Source organism: Sarcophilus harrisii, chromosome 6 (genome assembly GCF_902635505.1).
Source record: "Sarcophilus harrisii chromosome 6, mSarHar1.11, whole genome shotgun sequence".
In the NCBI taxonomy this organism is placed as follows: Eukaryota; Metazoa; Chordata; class Mammalia; order Dasyuromorphia; family Dasyuridae; genus Sarcophilus; species Sarcophilus harrisii.
In genome coordinates, this window is record NC_045431.1 from 1,081,415 (window position 1) to 1,103,662 (window position 22,248).

Below are 22,248 nucleotides of genomic sequence, written 5' to 3' on the forward strand. Positions count from 1 at the left end.
AGAAGAGAAAAGAGCTAAGAGATTCTATGGAGCTCAACAACTAACTGGATTTGTGAAGACAGAGAAGAAAAATCAAAGTGACATGGAAGTTGTAGACTTTGGTGACATCCTTTGGGAAAATGGTGAGTCTGTAAGTAGAGAAAAAGATAACGGAATACAAAAGAAAAGTCAACTGAACCTATTCAACCCTTGAGATTCACACTTTTCCACTGAGACATGAGTGTTTTTCTCATTCATCAGTCAAATCCCCGGGGTCCGGGGCCCGCCCTGAAGGGGCAACCGATCATCGGGGAATACATAACTATGCAGGAAGAAGGAGTTTCCCACTGACTCTTGAGAGCTGCTACTGTGGGCACCCTAAGAGCCTAAGAGTGTACTTAATAGCCCTAGTAGAGTATACCAATATCTAGATCAGGAGCAAAAAAAGTTGGGATCTTACAAAGTGGATGGTGTAGAATACAGGAGTGGTCTCCATCCCATCCTTGGTAATAGCCGAGGCTTGTCTCCTTAAAAAGAAAGGAAAAGAAATAGATCCTTACCTCTACTCCCTTATCCACTTTCTGATCAGTTGATCACATCTTCTTAGAGTCAGTCCAATATGGAGAACAATGACAGAGCCTAAAAGCCCAGAAGACTAGAGCTCCACAGGCTCCTTGAGATGTCACTTCTGTCCAGGTAAACATACTTTTCTGACCACGCTTACCATTGTGACAATCATAGGATCAGGGAAGCCACACCCAGATAAACCATTGTCATTTATTTGCTGAATAGCCTTTCTTGAGTCATTACTGAGCAATCTTCTAGAAGCCATATGATCAACCAGGTTCATTCCAGTCCCCAGACTGGACAACAGGACTATGTCGGCTGGGTTCAGAACAGGACACATTTCATTGTCAGGTTCTGAAGCGATGACTGATCATTACTTTGCCTGTAATTCAGAAGTCTTTCAAAGTTGTAGTCATTGACATTATTCTGATCATCATGTAAAATATCTTACTAGCTGTACTCATTTCTTTCTGAACTCATTTATGCAAATCTTACCAAGTTTTTGAATCATTCATATTCAACGCTTTTTGCTACATAATATACCATTACAGTCTTAAAACATATTTTATTCATTTGAGAATTTCTATTCCAATCTCTATATTTTAAAGAGTAGAAAATTGAAGTCCAGAGAAGGTATTGACTTATCCAATCACATAACAAGGACTCAAATTCTGGTGTCCCTTAGGGAAAATCCAATACTTTATCCACTAGGCCATGCAACTTCTCTGTCATGTCCAAATCATGATCATTTCTCATCTTCAATGTTAATAATTAAAGAAAAGATAAAGCAGTCCCTGCCCTGAAAGAGCTTACAGTTTAATAACGGAGAAATCAGGAAGACCTGAGTTCAAATCCAGTTTTAGCCACTTACAGACACTATGGCTGACTTAGTCATTTAATTTCTGTTTGCCTCATGTTCCTCAAACATAAAATCGAGACAATAATGACACCTATCTCTCAGGGTTATTGTGATAACATGTATAAAGCATGAAACACAGTGTCTAGAATATTGCTTTCTGTTATTATATCTTTTATTACCATAGAATATGTAATGTATATCCATATATAATTTATTATAATATTCATATTGTTTATTATATATCATATATAACTATTTAACATATATATATATATATGACTTAGCTATTTTGTTATTGTTGTTTTTGTCACTGAGCCTCAGTTTTGTCATCTGTAAAATAGAGATAATATTAGCACTTACCTTCCAGATGAAAATAGAATTTCATGAAGATAAGATTAGATAATATGTGCAAAGAATTTTGAAAACCTTAAAGCACTATCTAAACACTAGATGATGATGACAAAAGAACTTTGCTGCATTCCTATTATGCAGGTAAAAAGGAGAGAGTAATTCATGTTGGAGAGTAGCAGGTGATAAGCTTGGATAATTGGGGCAGGTGAGGGAGGGAAGGGAATGAATGCCATGTTTTCTTTATGTTTGGCCTTTGTCTTGTACCATGAGGGTAGAGATTATATTTTTGCCTTTCTCCACTTCGTAGTACAATTCCTGGCACATAATGGGTACTTAACAGAAAGAGCTTTGTGGGCTGACTTTTGAGACCAAAACTGAATGGAGAAAGGTCTTCTTACTTTGCAGCAAATGATATAACATGCCAAATCTTTGGTCTTCTTTGATTATATTTCACACCACCTAAATCAGTTAGAGTTTGAGGGCATCTTTTCCAGAAGATACAACTTTAAGGATTTTATTTTTCTTTTCTTTTTTTTTTTTAAATGGGGAAAGGAAAGAGAAGCCTTACAAGAGAGCAACAACTTCCTGAAATACGAATTGGAAAAAATAAAGAATTCACTAGAAAGTAGGATTTGTGAATTGGAAAAGACAAAGAACACACTGAAAGTAGGATCTGTGAATTGGAAAAGAAATAATTCACTAAAAAAATTAGTGAAATGGAAAAAATTCCACAGACCAAAACAATACATTCAAAAACTCAATTGGACATATAAGCAGAAGAAGTAAAAAGCTAATGAAGAAAATAATTCTTTAAAATTAGAACTGAACAAATTGAAACTAATGATTCATTGAGACAGCAAGAATCAGTCAACAAAAACAAAAAATGACAAACTGGAAAAACCATGAATTATCTACTTGCAAAACGACAGACTTGGAAAATAGATCTAGGAGAGATAATCTGAGGATTATTGGACTTTCCGAAAACTATGATGAAAAAGAGCCTAGATACTATTTTACAAGAAATCATCAAGAGAACTGCCAGATGTAATAGAATCAGAAGGTAAAATAGGCATTGAAAGAATTCACTGAACACCTTCTGAAAGAAACCTAAAATAAAACCCCAAGGAATATTGTGGCAAAATTTCAGAACTATCAGATTAAGGAAAAAATTTTACAAGCAGCCAAAAAAAAAACTATTTAAATACCGAGGTGCCACAATAAGGATCACCCAAGATCTGGCTGCCTCTACATTAAAGGAAAGAAGGGCCTGGAATATGATATTCCGAAAGGCACAAGAACTTGAGATGCAGCCAAGAATAAACTACCCAGCTAAGCTGAGCATTTTCTTCAGGGAAGAAGATGGACATTTAATGAAACAAATGGAATTCATTTGTTTCTGAAGAAAAAACCAGAATTAAACAAAAAATTTGATCTCCAAGAATAAAACTCAAGAGATGCAGAAAAGGTAAAAATAACTCTTGAGAATTGTATTTCTGTTGTGGATATACAAAAAGAATACATGTAAAATTTGATTGATGATATAACATAAAAAGAAGTAGATATGGAAAGGGATGATGGCAGAATAAGGTGGGAAGAGAGGGATAAAAGAGAACCACATCCCACAAAGAGGCTAAGAAACTTATCATATCTGAGGAATTTAGAGGGGAGGAACATTGTGTGAATCTTACTCTCATCAGAGTTGCTCAAAGAAAAATAATTGACATTTGTTTTAGAGAAAATTCTCTCTCGCCTCATTAAAAGCAGGGGAGAGAGAGGAAAAGAAAAAGAGTAATAAGGGAAGGAAGGGGAAAGACTCAAAGGGGAGGGAGGGATTATAAAGAGGATAAGTATCGTGATACAAGAGGGTACATAAGTTTAAAAAGGGGAAAGAGGGTTGGGGAGGCAAGAATAAGTAAAGCACAATCTGGGGTTATTAGGATGGCAGGAAATACAGATTTAGTAATTATAACCGTAAATGTGAATGGGATGAACTCCCCATAAAGAGGAGGCAGACAGAGACTGGATCAAAAGTCAGAACCCTACAAATATGTTTACAAGAAACACATTTAAAGCAGGGGATACATATAAAGTAAAGGTAAAAGGCTGAGGCAAAATCTATTATGCTTCAGGTGAAGTCAAAAAGCAGGGGAGCCATCCTTATCTCAGATCAAGCAAAAGTAAAATTGATCTAATTAAAAGAGATAAGGAAGGAAACTACATCCTGCTAAAGGAGTACATAAACAACGAAGCAATATCAATATTAAACATATATGCACCAAGTGGTATGGCACTCAACTTCCTAAAGGAGAAGTTAAGAGAGTTGCAAGAAGAAATAGACAACAAAACTGTAATATAGTGAGATCTCAACCTTGCACTCTCAGAATTGAGACAAATCAAACCACAAAACAAATAAGAAAAGAAATTAAAATAAGTAAATAGAATATTAGAAAAATTAGGTATTTGGATCTTTGAGAAAATTGAATGGAGATAGAAGGAATATACTTTCTTCTCAGCAGTTCATGGAACCTATTCAAAAATTGACCATATATTAGGACATAAAGACCTCAAAATTAAATGCAAGAAAGCAGAAATAGTAAATGCTTTCTTTCAGATCATGATGCAATAAAAACTACATTCAACAAAAAGTTAGGGGAAATAGACCAAAAAGTAATTCGAAACTAAACAATCTCATCTTAAAGAATGATTGGGTGAAGCAGCAAATTATAGATACAATTAATAATTTCACTCAAGATACATGACAATGATGAGACATCATACAAATTTGTGGATGCAGCCAAAGCGGTAATAAGAGAATTTTATCCTTAGAACTTACTTGAATAAAACAGAGAAAGAAAAGATTAATGAATTGGACTGCACACTAAAAAACTAAAAGAGACCAAATTAAAAACCCCCAATCAAATACTAAACTGAAATTCTAAAATTAAAAGGAGAAATTAAAATATTGAAAGTAAAAACTATTGAACTAATTAATAAAACTAAGAGTTGGTTCTACAAAAAGCCAATAAAATAGATAAGCCTTTGGTAAATCTGATTAGAAAAGGAGGAGGAAATAGAAATTAGTAGTCTTAAAAATGAAAAGGAGAACTTTCCACCAAGGAGAGGAAATTAGAGAATAATAAGAGTATATTTTGCTCAACTTTATGCCGATAAATTTGATAACCCTAAGTGAAATGGATGACTACCTCCAAAATACAGACTTCCAGACTAACAGAGGAGAATAAATTGCTTGAATAGTCCCATTTCAGAAAAGAAATAGAACAGGCAATTAAACAACTCCCTAAGAAAAAATCCCCAGGACCAGATGGATTTACATTGAATTTTACCAAACATTTAAAGAACAATTGGCCTAATGCTATATAAATTATTTGATAAAATAGGGAATGAAGGAGTCCTACCAAATTCCTTCTATGACACAGACATGGTACTGATACCTAAACCAGGTATGGCTGAAAACAGAAAGAAAATTATAGACCAATCTCCCTAATGAATATTGATGCTAAAATCTTAAATAAGATATTATGCAAAAGACTACAGAAAATCATCTCCAAGATAATACACTATGATCAAGTAGGATTTATACCAGGAATGCAGGGCTGGTTCAATATTAGGAAAACTATCAATATAATTGGCCATGTTAATAACCAAATTAACAAAAACCATATGATCATCTCAATAGATGCAGAAAAAGCATTTGATAAAATCCAACATCCATTCCTACTAAAAACACTTGAGAATATAGGAATAAATGGACTTTTCCTTAAAATAATCAGCAGCATCTATTTAAAACCATCAGTAAGCATCATATGTAATGGAGACAAACTGCAACCATTCCCAATAAGATCTGGAGTGAAACAAGGTTGCCCACTATCACCATTACTATTTAATATTGTATTAGAACGCTAGCTATAGCAATAAGAGCTGAGAAAGAGATTAAAGGAATAAGAATAGGCAATGAGGAAGCCAAATTATCACTCTTTGCGATGACATGATGGTATACTTAGAGAACCCCAGAGATTCTGCTAAAAAGTTATTAGAAATAACTCACAACTTTAGCAAAGTTGCTGGTTATAAAATAAACCCACATAAGTCATCAGCATTCTTATATATCACTAACAAAATCCAACAATCAGAGTTACAAAGAGAAATTCCATTTAAAGTAACTACTAATAATAATATAAAATATTTAGGAATCTATCTGCCAAGGGAAAATCAGAAACTTTATGAGCAAAATTACAGACCACTTTTCACACAAATTAAGTCTGAGTCTAACCAATTGGAAAATATTAAATGCTCTTGGATAGAGGCGAGCAAATATAATAAAGATGACAATATTACCTAAACTAATCTATTTATTTAGCGCTATACCAATCAGACTCCCAAAAACTATTTTAATGACCTAGAAAAAATAACAACAAAGTTCATGTGGAAAAACAAAAGGTCAAGAATTTCAAGGGAATTAATGAAAAAAAAATCAAATGATGGTGGCTTAGCTGTACCAGATCTAAAATTATATTATAGAGCAGCAGTTACCAAAACTATTTGGTATTGGCTAAGGAATAGATTAGTTGATCAGTGGAATAGATTAGGTTCAAGGATAAAACAGTCAACAAATATAGCAACCTAGTCTTTGACAAACCCAAAGATCCCAGCTTTTGGGATAAGAACTTACTGTTTGATAAAAATTGCTGGGAAAATTGGAAACTAATATGGCAGAAACTAGGCATTGATCCATACTTAACGCCATACACCAAGATAAGGTCAAAATGGGTTCATGACCTAGGCATAAAGAATGAAATTATTAATAAATTAGAGGAACATAGGATAATTTACCTCTCAGACCTGTGGAAGGGGAAGGTCTTTATGACCAAAGCAGAACTAGAGATCATTACTGATCACAAATAGAAAATTTCGATTATACCAAACTGAAAGTTTTTGTACAAACAAAACTAATGCAGATAAGATTAGAAGGAAGCAATAAACTGGGAAAATATTTTACAGTCAAGGTTCTGATAAAGGCCTCATTTCCAAAATATATAGAGAATTAACTCTAATTTATAAAAATCAAGCCATTCTCCAATTGAAAAATGGTCAAAGGATATGAACAGACAATTCTCAGATGAAGAAATTGAAACTATTTCTAGTCATATGAAAAGATGCTCCAAGTCATTATTAATCAGAGAAATGCAAATTAAGACAACTCTAAGATACCACTACACACCTGTCAGATTGGCTAAGATGACAGGAAAAATAATGATGATTGTTGAGGGGATGCGGGAAAACTGGGACATTGATGCATTGTTGGTGGAGTTGTGAACGAATCCAACCATTTTGGAGAGTAGTTTGGAACTATGCTCAAAAAGTTATCAAACTGTGCATACCCTTTGATCCAGCAGTGTTTCTACTGGGATTATATCCCAAAGAGATTATAAAGAAGGGAAAGGGACCTGTATGTGCACGAATGTTTGTGGCAGCCCTTTTTGTAGTGGCTAAAAATTGGAAACTGAATGGATGTCCATCAGTTGGAGAATGGTTGAATAAATTGTGGTATATGAAAATTATGGAATATTACTGTTCTGTAAGAAATGACCAACAGGATAATTTCAGAAAGGCCTGGAGAGACTTACATGAACTGATGCTGAGTGAAATGAGCAGGAGCAGGAGATCATTATATACTTCAACAACAATACTATATGATGACCAGTTCTGATGGATCAGGCCATCCTCAGCAACGAGATCAACCAAATCATTTCTAATGGAGCAGTAATGAACTGAACTAGCTATGCCCAGAAAAAGAACTCTGGGAGATGACTAAAAAACCATTACATTGAATTCCCAATCCCTATATTTATGCACACCTGCATTTTTGATTTCCTTCACAAGCTAATTGTACAATATTTCAGAGTCTGATTCTTTTTCTACAGCAAAATAACGTTTGGTCAGGTATACTTATTGTGTATCTAATTTATATTTTAATATATTTAACATCTACTAGTCATCCTGCCATCTAGGGGAGGGGCTGGGGGGGGGTAAGAGGTGAAAATTGGAACAAGAGGTTTGGCAATTGTTAATGCTGTAAAGTTACCCATGTATATATCCTGTAAATAAAAGGCTATTAAATAAAAAAAAAAAAAAAAGGATTTTATTTTTCAAGAGTAGTGGTCAAACAGGATAATTTCAGAAAGGCCTGGAGAGACTTACACGAACTGATGCTGAGTGAAATGAGCAGGACCAGGAGATCATTATATACTTCAACAACAATACTATATGATGACCAGTTCTGATGGACCAGGCCATCCTCAGCAACGAGATCAACCAAATCATTTCTAATGGAGCAGTAATGAACTGAACCAGCTATTCCCAGGAAAAGAACTCTGGGAGATGACTAAAAACCATTACATTGAATTCCCAATCCCTATATTTATGCCCACCTGCATTTTTGATTTCCTTCACAAGCTAATTGTACAATATTTCAGAGTCTGATTCTTTTTGTACAGCAAAATAACGTTTTGGTCATGTATACTTATTGTGTATCTAATTTATATTTTAATATATTTAACATCTACTGGTCATCCTGCCATCTAGGGGAGGGGGTGGAGGGGTAAGAGGTGAAAAATTGGAACAAGAGGTTTGGCAATTGTTAATGCTGTAAAGTTACCCATGCATATATCCTGTAAATAAAAGGCTATTAAAAAAAAAAAAAAGAGTAGTGGTCAGCTGCATTTTGTACCTAGTAATTTGATCTGTATCAGCTGACTTACAAAATAAACTTTTTTTTTAAATATTTTTTTCTGTGTGTAAGCTCTGTATCTTACTAGAGACATCTCCATTTTATGTTTTTTAGATATTTTAGTATTCTAAATAGGAGGCAAATGTAATTTTTTTTTTAAAAGCCATGATAGCTAAAATTCTTAAGTCATTATAGTATGGTTAAATCCTGACCACATCAAGAACAGTTAAAAATAGAATTGTTACCCAGAGGAATACTTTCAGGATGACTATTTTTGGTTTGAGGGCAATTTAAAACACTGAAGTTATACATATGGAAGATGGATCAGCCTACTAAATTTTTAATAAGAACTTAGAAATTTGTTTTTTAAACATTAGATTTTAACTCTTGAGTTTGCCATAGATTAATTTTAAAAACTGTATAAATGACTAAAACAGTTATAGTCATCTCTGTTAATTTTTTATGAAATAAAATTTATTTTTATGAAAAATATGTACTTAATATTTTAGAAATGTCCAAAAATAGAACAGACTACCTTGGGAGATGATAGAATCACCATTATTGGATATTTTCAGCTATTTCCGACTATTTTAGAATAGTAAGTCGACAAGCAACTTATTAAATGGTTTCTATTTTCCAGACATTCTGATAAGTGCCAAACAATACCAAGAAGACAAAAACAATCCCAGAATTTCTCATCATTAAAACCTCAGGGTAAGAGAACAGAGCATTCTAATGAAAGAGATGACATTTAAATAATCCAATCTAAACAAGACATAAACAGAGTAAAGAGAAAGCAATATGAAAAGAGAAGGTATTAGCAGCTGAGAAGGTCAGGAGAGGCTTAAGGGAGCAAGTATAATATGAAATAATTCTTGAAGGAGATTCCGGAATCCAAGAAGTATAATGTGACAGGATGGACCAACCCAAGGGAGCAACACTCACGGAAATTAAGTCTGCTACTGGTCATGCAACAGGGATAATCATCCCTGCCTCCTGAGTAGTTAAAATACTGAAGATTTCTAAGAAACGAAATGTTAAATTATTAAAGCTTTTTGACAGCATCAGATAATTCTAAAGACATGTCTTTATCAATGATCATTACATTAAAAAAAGTTATTACTATTTTTCTGTTGTATCTTAAAGACCTCTTGGTCTTTCCATCTGATTTTCAAAATATTCCTATATGTTATTTTTCCATATTACAATGTTATCTCCATGATAGCAGAGATAGATTTATTTTTTCATTTGTATCTCTTTTGCTTAATCACCATCACCACCACCACTATATCACCTCCTCCTCCTCCTCTTATTCCTCCTCCTCCTCCTCCTGCTCCTCCTTCTCCTTCTCCTCCTCCTTTTCCTCTTCTTCTTCCTCCTCCTTCTCCTCCTCCTCTTCCTCTAGTTTTCCTTCCTTCCTTTATTCAGAGAAGACTTCACATAAAAGGTGAGTCTTGAACTACACTTGGAACAGCCATTAATTAGCTAGTCACCAAAGTAGGTGGCTAATTATTAAATTGGCTGAAGGAGGAGGCTGGAGGAAAGGCGCACTTAGAGCATTCATCATCTAAAACCTAATCAAATATCCAAGATGTTCTAATGCTTCATAGTATTAACTGTTCACATTCTTCTCAAATTTCATATTGTTCTACAGGACAATGTTGGGTTTAATTCTAGTCCCAAGGAGCAGGTCAACTGAATATCATCCCCATTTTACCAGTAAGACTAAAGCATACAGAGAGAAAGAGACTTAATTAAGTCAAAATTGCTCCTTTTAGCTCTAAATATTGCCATTCTAACTCCTACTGTCACTGATGAATCAGGTTACCAAAACTATGTACTCCAAGTCTCTTCTCTCTGGAGTCTGGTGGTAAATCTGAGAAAGAAAATGCCATTAGCTTGAGCTCCCACCATCTTATCAGCTGAAAATTAACTTAATCAGCAAGACTTAAATAGCTTTTAGGAAAAAAAAGTATTTACTATGATGGCACAGTAAAAAATACAGTTAAAAAAGGTTCTCTCCCCCTCCAAAAAAAAGTTGATGTCACACTTCCCCAAATCCACACCAATTCCAAGTAAAAGTAGGCTCAAGTTTAAAGGGTAGCAATACTTCACAGCTATTGACTTCTAGTAGTATTTTTCTCCCGCTTGGTGGAGTTCTCAAAGAACTCCCCTTAAGCACTGTGAGTGCAAATCCAGGGGTCCTTGGTTCCTAATTTAGATACCATTATCATCTGACCTTGATATGATTAAAACACTTAAGAGTTTTAATCTGGGCCTTTGAAGGTCAGAAAGCACTCTTCCAACTGATGTTAAGAGTCAGAGCAAACCTTCCTTCCCCTCCAGTTGATTTCTACCTTGGAACAACACATTTGATATCATTCCTCGAAGATTCCCTTCTTAATTCACTTGCTAATTTAGATTGTCATTATATATATATATATATATATATATATATATATATATATATATACTATGCTATGGCCAAGTTTCACAGGTTTGTCTGAATAGTTTATTAAAAAGAGAACTGGATTTTGAGTTAGAGGAGAGGATTCAATTGCAAGTTCTGACTCTGCTCTTTACTGTACAAGTCAATCAAGTTCCTTGGGCTATAGTACTTACTTCCAGCACTTAAATTACTTTTTGTGGTTGGTTTTTTCAGTCATTTCACTCAAGTCCAACTCTCTGTGTTCCTATTTGGGGTTTTCTTGGGAGAGATAATGGAGTGGTTTGCCATTTCCCTCTGCAGCTCATTTTACCAATGAGGAGACTAAAGCAAACAAGATGAAGTATTGTGCTCCAGGTCACACAGCTGGTGTCTGAGGCCAGATTTGAACTCATGAACATGTACCTTCGTGAACCCAAGTCTGATTCTAATACACCACTTAGCTGTCCAACACATTTTTTTTTATTAAAGCTTTTTTAATTTTCAAAACATGCATGGATAATTTTTCAATATTAACCATTGCAAAACCTTGTATTCCAATTTTCCCCACCTTTCCCTTACCCTCTCCCCTAGACGGCAGGTAGTTAAATATATGCTAAACATGGTAAAATATATGTTAAATGCAATATATGTATACATATTTATACAATTCTCTTGCTGCACAAGAAAAATCAGATAAAAAATGAGAAAAAAAAACAAAATATAAGCAAACAACAAAAAGTGAAAATGCTCTGTTGTGATTCTCACTGAGTCCCCACGGTCCTCTCTCTGGGCGTAGAGGGCTCTCTTCATCACAAGGCCAGTGGAACCAGCCTGAATCATCTCATTCCAACACACTCTTAAGCTCATTGAATGATCTAGAGTACATTAAATGTCAGACGAATGTCAAAGTGCTGTCTGAATTCCAAACTTTACTTTTTGGTATAAATCAATGATTTTTACTGCTATTGGGGAATTCCCATAGTGGAAACTTTGCTTTCGGATAAGGAGAAGCAACCTCTCCTATGACTGACAGTCTTAGGGAGATATGGAAACTGAAAGGTTATGCGGCTTACCCATGCTCACCAGCTGGTGTGTGTCAGAGATGGGTCTGGAATATGTCTTCCTGATTGCAAAGATAAACTTCTATCTACTAAGTCCTACTTTCAATTGATTATTGGCTATAAAAAGATGGGGAAAATCTAGGTCTCATGCACCTCTGATATCCAATAACTGAATTGAAAAGCTCAGTGTGGAAAGAAAAGTTCTTTCTGAAGGAATCTAAGATTGCAAACTCGTTAAGGACAGGGCTTGGCTTTTGCCTCTTTTTGAGTCCCCAGCATTTAGCAGAGCACTTGATACTTGGTAGGAGCTGCATGAAAGTTTATTTGTTGATAGAGACGTTGATAGGAGAAAGTCAACCTTCCCAGAACTTGGAATGAAATATTTTTCAACCATCGGAGGGCACTATTGGCTAGACTTATGAAATCACTTTTCTAAAGAAATAAGAACAAAAGGGAAGCCTGCTTTGTCAATCTGACCACATTTCTGTCATTCACGAACATGTTTGTAGTCATATTAATTTTCCAAATTAATTTTCTTTTTAAAATAATTACCATTTTCATAGAATGAGACTTTTTTTTTAATTTGGAAGGGAGGATACAACCCAGAACATCCAACCTCAGAGTGGGGAAGAGGTTTACATAGACCATCAGACCTGGGAAGGCCCATGAAGACCAGTAGGAGGACCAGGGAGTAAGATTGATTGGCCCAAAGTAATACAGTAAACTAATGGATTTGCAAAGGCCATGATCATTTCACACAACTCGAAAGAAACATTATTTTCTTCTGGACTTTTTAAAAATGCTTTTTGGGTCCTAGATAACAATAGCACTTTCCCTTTACATCATTCTTTAAAGTTTTACAAGTCCTTTGTCATGAACATCATCAGACTGGACCTCACCAAAAATGGCACAAGGAAGATTTCTCAAGTATCTTCTACAGTCAACACTGGGACATCTAGGCCCAAGGTCATATGGCCATTTGGCTCTTCTGCTGTACGGCTTCTGACATCTTGATGCCTCTTCAAGGAACTATAAGTTACTTCTTTTTTTCCTGAACTTCTTTGGTTTCTCAAATTCGCCAACTTCACTTTCACCATAATTCTGCAGTTTACTATTTATAAAATAGAAGAAATGAAATAATGAGAACTTGGGTAAAGAATGTCTCCATTTTTTCTCAGAATGTAAAGACAAAATCTATTCTAAATGAATAGAAAGCAACTGATTCTATAAACACACACAGGCTGGTGCAATGGAAAAGATATCTGCTATAGAGTGAGTAGGACCAAGTTCAAATTCTGGTCTTTCCACTTCACTTGCATAACCTTGGGTAAGCTCCTCAACATCACTGAACCTTAGTTTCCTCATATGTTAATGAAGGATCCAAACTAGGGGCCTTCCAGCTTGAAATCCATGACTCATTAAACTGATGGCTGCTCTTTCTTTAGAAGGGTCAAGTCTTGTGAAGTATCAAAAGTAGAAAAAAGGAGCTTTAATCATTTTAGTAATAAATTAATAAAAGGGGTCAGCAGCATTCTTGAAAGCCAAAGATCCCTCATGGAACCCTCAACACTTATATGCCCTTGGAAGAGTGGGTATTCCTGAGGATGGTTATCACCTATGATTGGTTAACAATTAAGGTGTATAATGAGTATTATAAAGAGAAGTGGGCTTATTCTAATGAGAGTCTAGGAAAAATGACTCACATCACTCAGTCTTGAATAAAGAGATTTTATTTATTGCCATATTACTCATAAAGACAAGTTGGACAAAAGGCATAATCTACTTTCCCCCAGATCTGGTTGAGTAAACACAGTGGGCCAGAATCCATCAATTCACTTAAACTAAAATTTCTTTACCTTTTGAACAGAGTTGAGTTTTCTTGTTGGGTCAGTTTTGCCCAAGATTTCATTTCATTATGAGCCTTATGCTTTAAAGGCTGCCTGAATAACTTATAGGGCTTTATTTCTAAATGAGGAAAGAAAGGAGGACAAGACTTTGTCCTTATCCAAAAATTGACAAATAATATAGGAGAGAAATAATGATTTCACTCAGCCACATGGTACCAAGCGTATGCTGGTGGTCATAAGAAGTCACCTTCCTAGAGTTTCAAAGTGCCATGACAGTTTTTATAGAACAGATCCATGAAATAGGTCCTGGGAAGCTCAGGTGCATTTCATGGAGGGAAAAACCTGAAGCTCAGGGAAATGAAATTGCCCAAAGCTACACAGCTAGTCAGGGATCTTGATTCCTATTCTGCCATTCTTTCCATCCCACAGCTTCCTTGGGGTACCCAAGGAAGGTACCTTGGGGTACCCAAGGAAGGTACCTTGGGGCACAAGTTCTAAAAGCCAGGAGAAAGAGAGCCGGCTCCTTCTGGGGAGACAATATGGAACAGTGGAGAAAGCCAAGATGGAGACTCCCATGACATGGCTTCCAGTCCCATTTCTGCCCTTATCTATGATGTTCCTGGTGGTTTTCCTGGAGGTCTTTGGGGCAGCCTTCTTTTCAGCAGATTAATCATCACAAGAATAGCCAGGTATTAAAGTCCAAATCCTTTATTGTCTCCTTCTCCTGTGCTTAGCTAGCTTTCTCGTGGCCTTCAGAGGGAACTTGGTTTCAGTGGAGAAAATGCAAGAGGAGAGCCCTGCTACCAAGAGACTGACTGAAGATGAATGAATCTTTCTCTGGTCCCCCCTGGCTTATATGCTCTACACTGAGAATAAACCAATCATTTTATCACTAGGAAACCACTATTTGTTGTAAGATTAAATCAATAATACTGAACTTAGAGAACTATTAAGCACCATGCTAAACTACTTAATATTTATCAATTCCACTAACTTAACATCTTGTAAGAATCCTTGTTTCAGAGTTCTGGCCCTTATCAAGGAAAGATTCACCTCTTTGGATCTTAGTTTTCTATCCACAAATGAGAGTATAAAACCAGCTATTCTCCAATCTTCCTGTCTGTGCTATTCATCATCATTCATCCCATTCTTTCCAATAGAGCTCTGTACACTTCTCATGCATGATGTATCAGAGCAGCAGAGGGCAGACTTGGTGCATACATGGCTGATTAAATCCTTAGACCTGTTAGTTCCCACCTAAAGGCAGAATAAAGGCCTAATATATTTGACTCTACCAAACTGAGCAAAATATTCCACAATACTTATCATACATGCAGTCATGTATCTCAGAACAGTCCACAAACCAACGCATGATATGGGTACAGTTGGCCAACTGCATTGAGTGTTGGGAAGACCCCAAGTGCTGGGAATCGGTAGACCTGGAACAGGATATGATCTTGGACAAGTCATTCAACATTTCAGAGCCTCAGTTGTCTCATTTATTAAATGGGGATAAAAATATTTTTTTACTTTTTTAAACCACCAGAGCTATTGAAATGTAAATGTTTTTGTAATTATTATAAAGTTAATAAAAGTTATAGATTGGAATCTAAAGATCTCTGGAGTTTATCTGTTGATCAACTTCACTACCACTTCTTTCTAGGAGATACACACTAAGATTTTCCCCAAAGTCACATCCACATGCATGAGTTAGGAAGTTCATTTGTGGATGTGTGAAGAGAGGAGACTTGGGGCCACTTCACACAGTCTTCAAGTATGTAAAGGGCTTTCATGTGGAAGAGGGTTTAGATTTGTTCTGGCCAAGGTCAGAAGGCAGAAATGGGAGCACTGGGTGGAGCTTGCAGAAAGGCAGATTTTAGTTCATGAAAAAGAAAAATCATCCAACAGTTAAGGCTTGCCATTGTGGAATATGCTGTCTTGTTAGCTAATGCTTGTTTTTTTACTTGATATGTTCAAGCAAAAAACTGGTTAGTCATCTACCAGAGACAGTGAATTGGATATTCCTGTACTAGTTGGGAATTTGGATTCAATGACCTTTAAGATTTTGGTTTTTTTCCCCAGTTTTAAGTTTTTATGATTTATTTAGACTCAGGGAGCTAGAAAGGACCTTGAAGCTGTCATCTGGTCTAGCTCCTTATCACAGGCTGGTTTTAATTTAATGATCAAAAGCAGATAGTTGAATAATTCCATTTTAAAAGCTCTTGAGAAATGGTGATTTCACAACCTCCCTTCTATAATGGCTAAACAAGACTTTCTGTCACCTAACTTAATTCTGGAAAACAGCTGGTCATGATGCCTTTTAATAGATAATAAATGTAAAGCAAATATCATCACCTTCTTTCCCTTTGTCAACCAACCTAACCTTATGCATGCTAGCATGTTATTGGATTTCTTTTTATATACATTTTATCCTCTTGTATATTCTTTGTAGCTCTTATATTTCCAAGTATTTGACAAAGATCTGATCAAAGCTGCATATAACCGAATTATCTCTTTCTTATCAAACTCATGCTAATATTACTCAGCATTGTTATCCCATTTTTTCATTCAATTTTATTTTTATTTCAGTTCCAAATTGTTTACCCACTTCACGCCTTTCTTATGCATTTGGAAGGCAATAATTACAATACTTATTAACCACATGAAATCATGAAAAACATATTCCCACATTAGTCATATTCCAAAAGAAAAAAGAAATAGAAAAAGAAAAATAATTATGTTTTGATCTAAGCTCTAAATTCATCCGTTCTCTCTCTCTCTCTCTCTCTCTGGAAATGGATAAGCATGTTTCCTCATGAATTCTTTGGAATTGGAATGGAACATTCTATTGATTAGGTGCTAAATCTTTTTCAATTGGTCATATTTATAATATTGTTGTGCAAATTGCTCTCTGGGTTCTACTCACTTCACTTTTTTTCCTGCTATATTTTGTTGATAAAACATAAACAGTCTGATGATTAATGTGGTTTACTTTATATTCTGCAATTTTGCTGAAGTTAATTGTTTCAATTAGTTTTTTTTTAGTTTATTTTCTAGGATTCTTTACATATACAATCATATCATTTGCAAAAAGTGATAGTTTTATTTTCTCATTGCCAATGTTTATTCCTTTGATTTCTACTGAAAAACTACTAAATGTGGAATGGCCAGAGAGATGGGAGAAAAAACAGGAGAAAGGAATTTCATCCAAATCTAGAAAGGAGGAACTATCTGGGAGAGGATTATGGGCAGCATCAAAAATTGCAGTGTGATAAAGAAAGATGAATGAAGTACAAAAGGCCCATCTAGGCTCCAAAACATGGTTGGCGTTATTTTGTTTATTAGCTAGACTTGATAAGGGAATGGAGAAAATCTTAATATAATGTGAATTTTAATTAGAAGTGAGCTGGCATCCATTTTCTTTCTTTTTTTTTTTCAGAGAGCCATTTGTTAAACATTCACCAGCAAACTGCTGCCATGATTGCACTGACTAAATGATAGAACTAGGGTAGACCTGTAGGGTTATGAATGGAACTTGTAGACCACAATTGTACCTGGAAGTTCCTGAAGTCTGGCCCCTGGAGGGAGTGTCACCTTCATTCAGAACTGGCTCATTGTTTTCTTGAGGGAGGAGCTTCTTCTTTTTGTTCCTCAGACACTTCTCTGCAGAAGACAGACTATTTTAGCTTCAAATATTTACCAATGACATGCTCTGGATGAATCATTTCTCTTTTATGGCCTCCACTTCCTCCTATAAAATTAGGACTTGGACTACGAGGTCTGTAAGACTCTTCCAAATCTAACATCTGCAGTTTTGGATTAACCAGAGCTCTGAAATCTCAGGTTCCATGTTGTAACAAATCTTCTGCTTTTAGATAACAATCTATGATCTTTTGATTGAGGAGCCCATCCAAGCTGAATGTTCTATGCCCTCAGGTCTGTTGGAGCTCTGACCTTGTCTTTTGATTTCTGAGTATTTATTTGGAGCCTATTGTGTGGCAGACACTCCATAGCACCTCAGATTCTGTGTGAGAAGCACTTTCTAAATATTACTGTATTTAATCCTCACAAGAATCCTGGGAAGGAGGTGCCTATTTCCCAGTTGAGTGTACAACTATGGGGGTATGCAAAATCAAACCAATAATAGATCCAAGGTGATGGTGGCAAGTCAAATCAAGAAGCATTTATTTAGCACTTGCTATCTGCCAGGCACTGACAGTTGGGGAATGCTTCATCTAGAAGCCAGTTACAAACTCTAATATCTCTATTTTATGATTATTTGCAGCTCTGATATTAAGGTCCTTTCTAGATCAAAAATTCTATGCTTGTGACTCTAAGACTTGTAAATCAATGATGCAACTAGTTCACTATTACTTCCCTACCCCCCCCCCCAAAAAAAATTCTCTCTTGGGTGTGCTACCTTATATAGTTTCTCACTTACTTATGTTCAGTGCTTGGAACACCATAAGCACTTAATAAATGCTTATCGACTGGTTTATATTTGCATGTATGTTGCACATTCAGAAACTGAAGTTTAGGGAAAAGGTTAATCCTGGATCTCCCCTGATTGAATAACTAATAGAACTCAATTCAGATTGATAGTTAGAATCATAATATTTTGAATAACGGGACATTCAGTAGTGCATCTTCCTCTATGCATGTAGATGCTATCCTCAGTCTTGAGTTTCCTTGACCAGGTCATCTAGCCCACTAGTCAGACCCCCTGGGCCAAATTTAGCTAGGTGGGTCTCCAGATAACAAGCTTATTAAACACTACTTTTTCCTGGAGGCCTTTAAACTCTTGGTTGAATTTTCTAGTCCTTTAATTCCCCTGGTTTAGTGGTGTTCAATTGTTTTTCATTGTTATGATGCTTTGTGATCTCACTTGGGGTTTTCTTGCCAGAGATACTGGAGGGGTTTGCCATTCCCTTCTCTAGCTCATTTTATAGATTGGGAAACTGAGGCAAACAGGATTAAGTCATTCGCCCAAGGTCACACAGCTAGGAAGCATCTGAAGCTGGATTTGAACTCAAGAAGATGAATCATGACTCCAGACGCAGCACTCCATCCCTGTACCACCTAGCTGCCCTCATTGTCCACTAATATAGCCTTCTATAACTTTAAGATGCCTACATACAATGATGAAACATTAAAGAGTCTAATGAATAGTATTAATGATGATGATGATCATGATCATAACAGTTGATATTTATTTTTGTCATGAGCTTTATAATCATTATTGCTTTTAGTCCTTACAACAGTCCTCTAAGGTAATTGGGGAAGAAAGTATACTTTATTTCACACATGACAGAGAGAGGTAAAGTGGCCTGCCTTGTGATACCACTAGTAATTGAAAGCCAGGTCCTCTGGCTTCCCTGTCCTGGCTCTTCCTCTTCACTCACCAGGCTGTCCTCTCTTGTTGGCTGCTGGCTTATTTTCAGTGAGAGGCACTCGAGCCAATGCCGCCAGCTCAGTGATGAAGATCTGTTCGGCTTCCTGAGTAGGCAAGGGGAGAAAATCAACAATAAGAACATTTGATGGGGGCCCCCCCATCTCCGTGGATCCTAATCCAATCTGATCTTCAGGGCCAACATTTAGAGGAAGTGAAAACTGCTATGGACTTCTCCTCACATTTCTGTGTGACTAAAAAGTGTAGCTAGAAAGCTCTTCGTTCCCAATGAGCCTATTTTAAGGGACATGGAAATGTCATCCTCAACTCACAGATGAGGAGGAGTCAAGAAAGGAGAATGGGCTGACCCAAACTGACAGCTCTGGAGTGAGGATGGACAGCAAGTCTTCAAGTCCCAAATCCAGAGTTATTCTCATACCACCTTACAGAAAGTCATCCTCATTCTCTTACAGACACTTTGATTATAAACAAAAATGGCATCACCCAACTCATCCCGTGGCCCTCCATCATCACAAGATTTGTGTCTGAGATATGGAATTCTTTTCAATGGTCAAATCTATCCTCAAAATACAAAGATTCCCCCTGAGAAAGCATGGCGAAAAGGCGTTCTATACTGCAAGTCCAGAAACAAACTGAATAATACTCAACAGCATTGCTGGGGAAAAAATCTCCCAGCTTCCTAGGGGACGACTTTGGAGTGGTCAGCATTTATCTGGATGGATATATCCTGGAAAACATGTTTAAGAAGCAGTCACCGTATTTAGATGTTATGTTTTGGATTTGCATGATGATACAATTTTATTATCAGGCTCAGTTATTAGAGTGATTTTTAAGCTGCATGGACACTCCTATTAAATAGGAAACCCTAGGTATTGCCAGTCCAGACCAAATCATATATATTAATGTTATTCTGATTGCCTGAAGGGAAATTTGCAAAAGATAGACCTCATTCCTTTCCATTCACAGGGAGAGTGTGATAGAATGAGAAGGTCACTAGTTTAATAAAATCCCAAGAGATATAGGTAAGGGACCTGCTCTGACATTTAATAACAATACTACTTTGAACAAGCTAGGTAGTCTGGGCTTGGAGTCAGGGGGACCTGAGTTCATATCTAGCTTCAGACTGTTTGATCCTGGGCACTTAAGCCCTTTCAGTTTCCTCATCTGTCAAATGAATTGGAGAAAGAAATGGGGAACCACTGAAATATCTTTGCCAAAAAATTCCAAATGGTGTCTTGGAGAGTTGGATGCAAACAATTTACTAAACAACAATAATACATTGGGGAAATGACATTGATTCTTAATTTCTTCATTTTCATACCAGAAGCAATATTATACTCTACCTCACGGGGTTGTTGTGGGGGGGGGGAAAGAAATTTTATAAATGCAAATTTCTTTTTGTGCAGAAAGCCAGTTTTCCTTGGCCATTTCAAGTATGTCCTTGCACAAATACAAATACTTTATTAAACTGAACTGACCGTTGGTTTTCCAAAGAGGCAATTCAGTCAATGATACCTTCATCTCGGTCTCAAGCTGGGCTCCCAGGTGATCCATGACTTCCGCAGTCTGCTTCAGGGATGCCAAGCGAATCTGCTGATGCACGTCAAACTGGGCCAAGAACTTCTTCTGCTGTGACAACATCCTTGCAAAAGGAAACATAAGCCATAGACACCATTCATAAGGGAAGATTATTTGGAAGGGAGCTTTCTCCCAACAGCACTAAGTGCATTGCAAAGGCTGAGGTCTCAGAATTGGGAACCAAGTGGATGCTATGTTTTTAAGTTGCAGAGGAGAGGTGGAGACTACTGGGAAGGCCTATCCCCAGGGCCCTTGATGCATGTAGGGCAAGACTGGACTCCCATATCTCAGGATGGAATGGCAAATCAGAAGCCAGGCTCAGTCTGTGGGTGAGAACAAGAATTATAAGATCTCTGCATGGAACAGGACCCCTGTTGAGGGGCAGGTTAATTCCCCAAGAACCTCCACAGCTGTGGATCACAGCATCTGAAGAAGCTGCAGGGCAGCCTTTGCTGACACAGGTGTCACTGGCGGACTGGGAATGAGATAAATTGGAGGCAGAAGGTAAAGGAGAGAGGTCAGAAAATGCAACGGCCTCTCAGTCAGAGAGGTCAGAGAACAGCCACTGCCTCTCGGTTTCCTTGTATCATCCTCTCACAAGAGGAGATCCATTCTGCAGGTCTGGGTGGGATCTTCAGCAGCCACTGATTCCTAGTAGCCAAGGACCTGTACTGAGCAGTTTGACTGACGTGATCATGAGTTCAGTGGAGAAGTCCATGACCTGGAATTAGGGTGAGTACAAAATAGTCAAGCAGAAAACTTTGGCAAGGGCTAAACTAGTCACTTTCATTTTTTAGCTGAAATGGGGCAGATGGTAAGAAAAGAGTCTCCCCCACTCCGAGGGAGGTATGTAGAAAGCATAGCTAGGTTAATAAAGAGGAAAAGTGTGATTATAACTTGGGAGCAAATCTTTAGATTCTTAGAAACATTAGAATACATGTCTCCTTGGATCTCTAAGGATGAAGAATAAGAACCAGATAAGTGGAAACTAGTGGGAGAGCAATTATCTGAATTTTACGATGATGGTCCTGATTCAATTTCTAAGGAAACATTCTATAGATACAACAGAATATAATTGGCTTTAAAGGAGGCCCCAAGTTCTAAAAACAAACAAACAAACAAACAAAAAAAGAAAAGCTTTAAGGAGAGCAGATAGATAAGGAAGTTAAGAAAAAGAAGAGGAAGGGGATAGTACTAAGTTTAAAGAGTGTCCTAATTCAGTTCAAGTCAATTTTGGAGAGCTCTTTAAGAATTTCCTTCTAGACCTTCCCTTCCCTTGATTTGCCTAATATGTGGAAATTTTGTTCTCTCAGCTCAAGCAGAGCAAGCTCCCTCTCTTATTAGGCACGAGACACATTTTCTAGGAAACTATTGGAAAAATTCTGGCACTATACCAGGAATCCTAAGGAACAGGAAGATA

The 22,248-nt window shown here is 36.6% G+C and overlaps 1 protein-coding gene across 2 annotated transcripts in view; it reads right to left on the reverse strand.

Annotated features, from left to right (window-relative positions):
- Positions 1-11,702: 11,702 nt before the first annotated feature.
- The window catches only part of EVC (EvC ciliary complex subunit 1), a 107,384-nt gene continuing 96,838 nt past the window's right edge, over positions 11,703-22,248 (reverse strand). For both annotated transcript variants that reach the window (XM_031943804.1, XM_012552338.3), the window contains 4 exons: positions 20,766-20,892; positions 19,243-19,336; positions 17,395-17,503; positions 11,703-13,104 (listed from right to left, as the gene is read on the reverse strand). In XM_031943804.1, the coding sequence (XP_031799664.1) occupies positions 13,023-13,104; positions 17,395-17,503; positions 19,243-19,336; positions 20,766-20,892 (412 nt within the window). In that variant the 3' untranslated portion in view covers positions 11,703-13,022. The remainder of the gene's footprint in view (positions 13,105-17,394; positions 17,504-19,242; positions 19,337-20,765; positions 20,893-22,248) is intronic.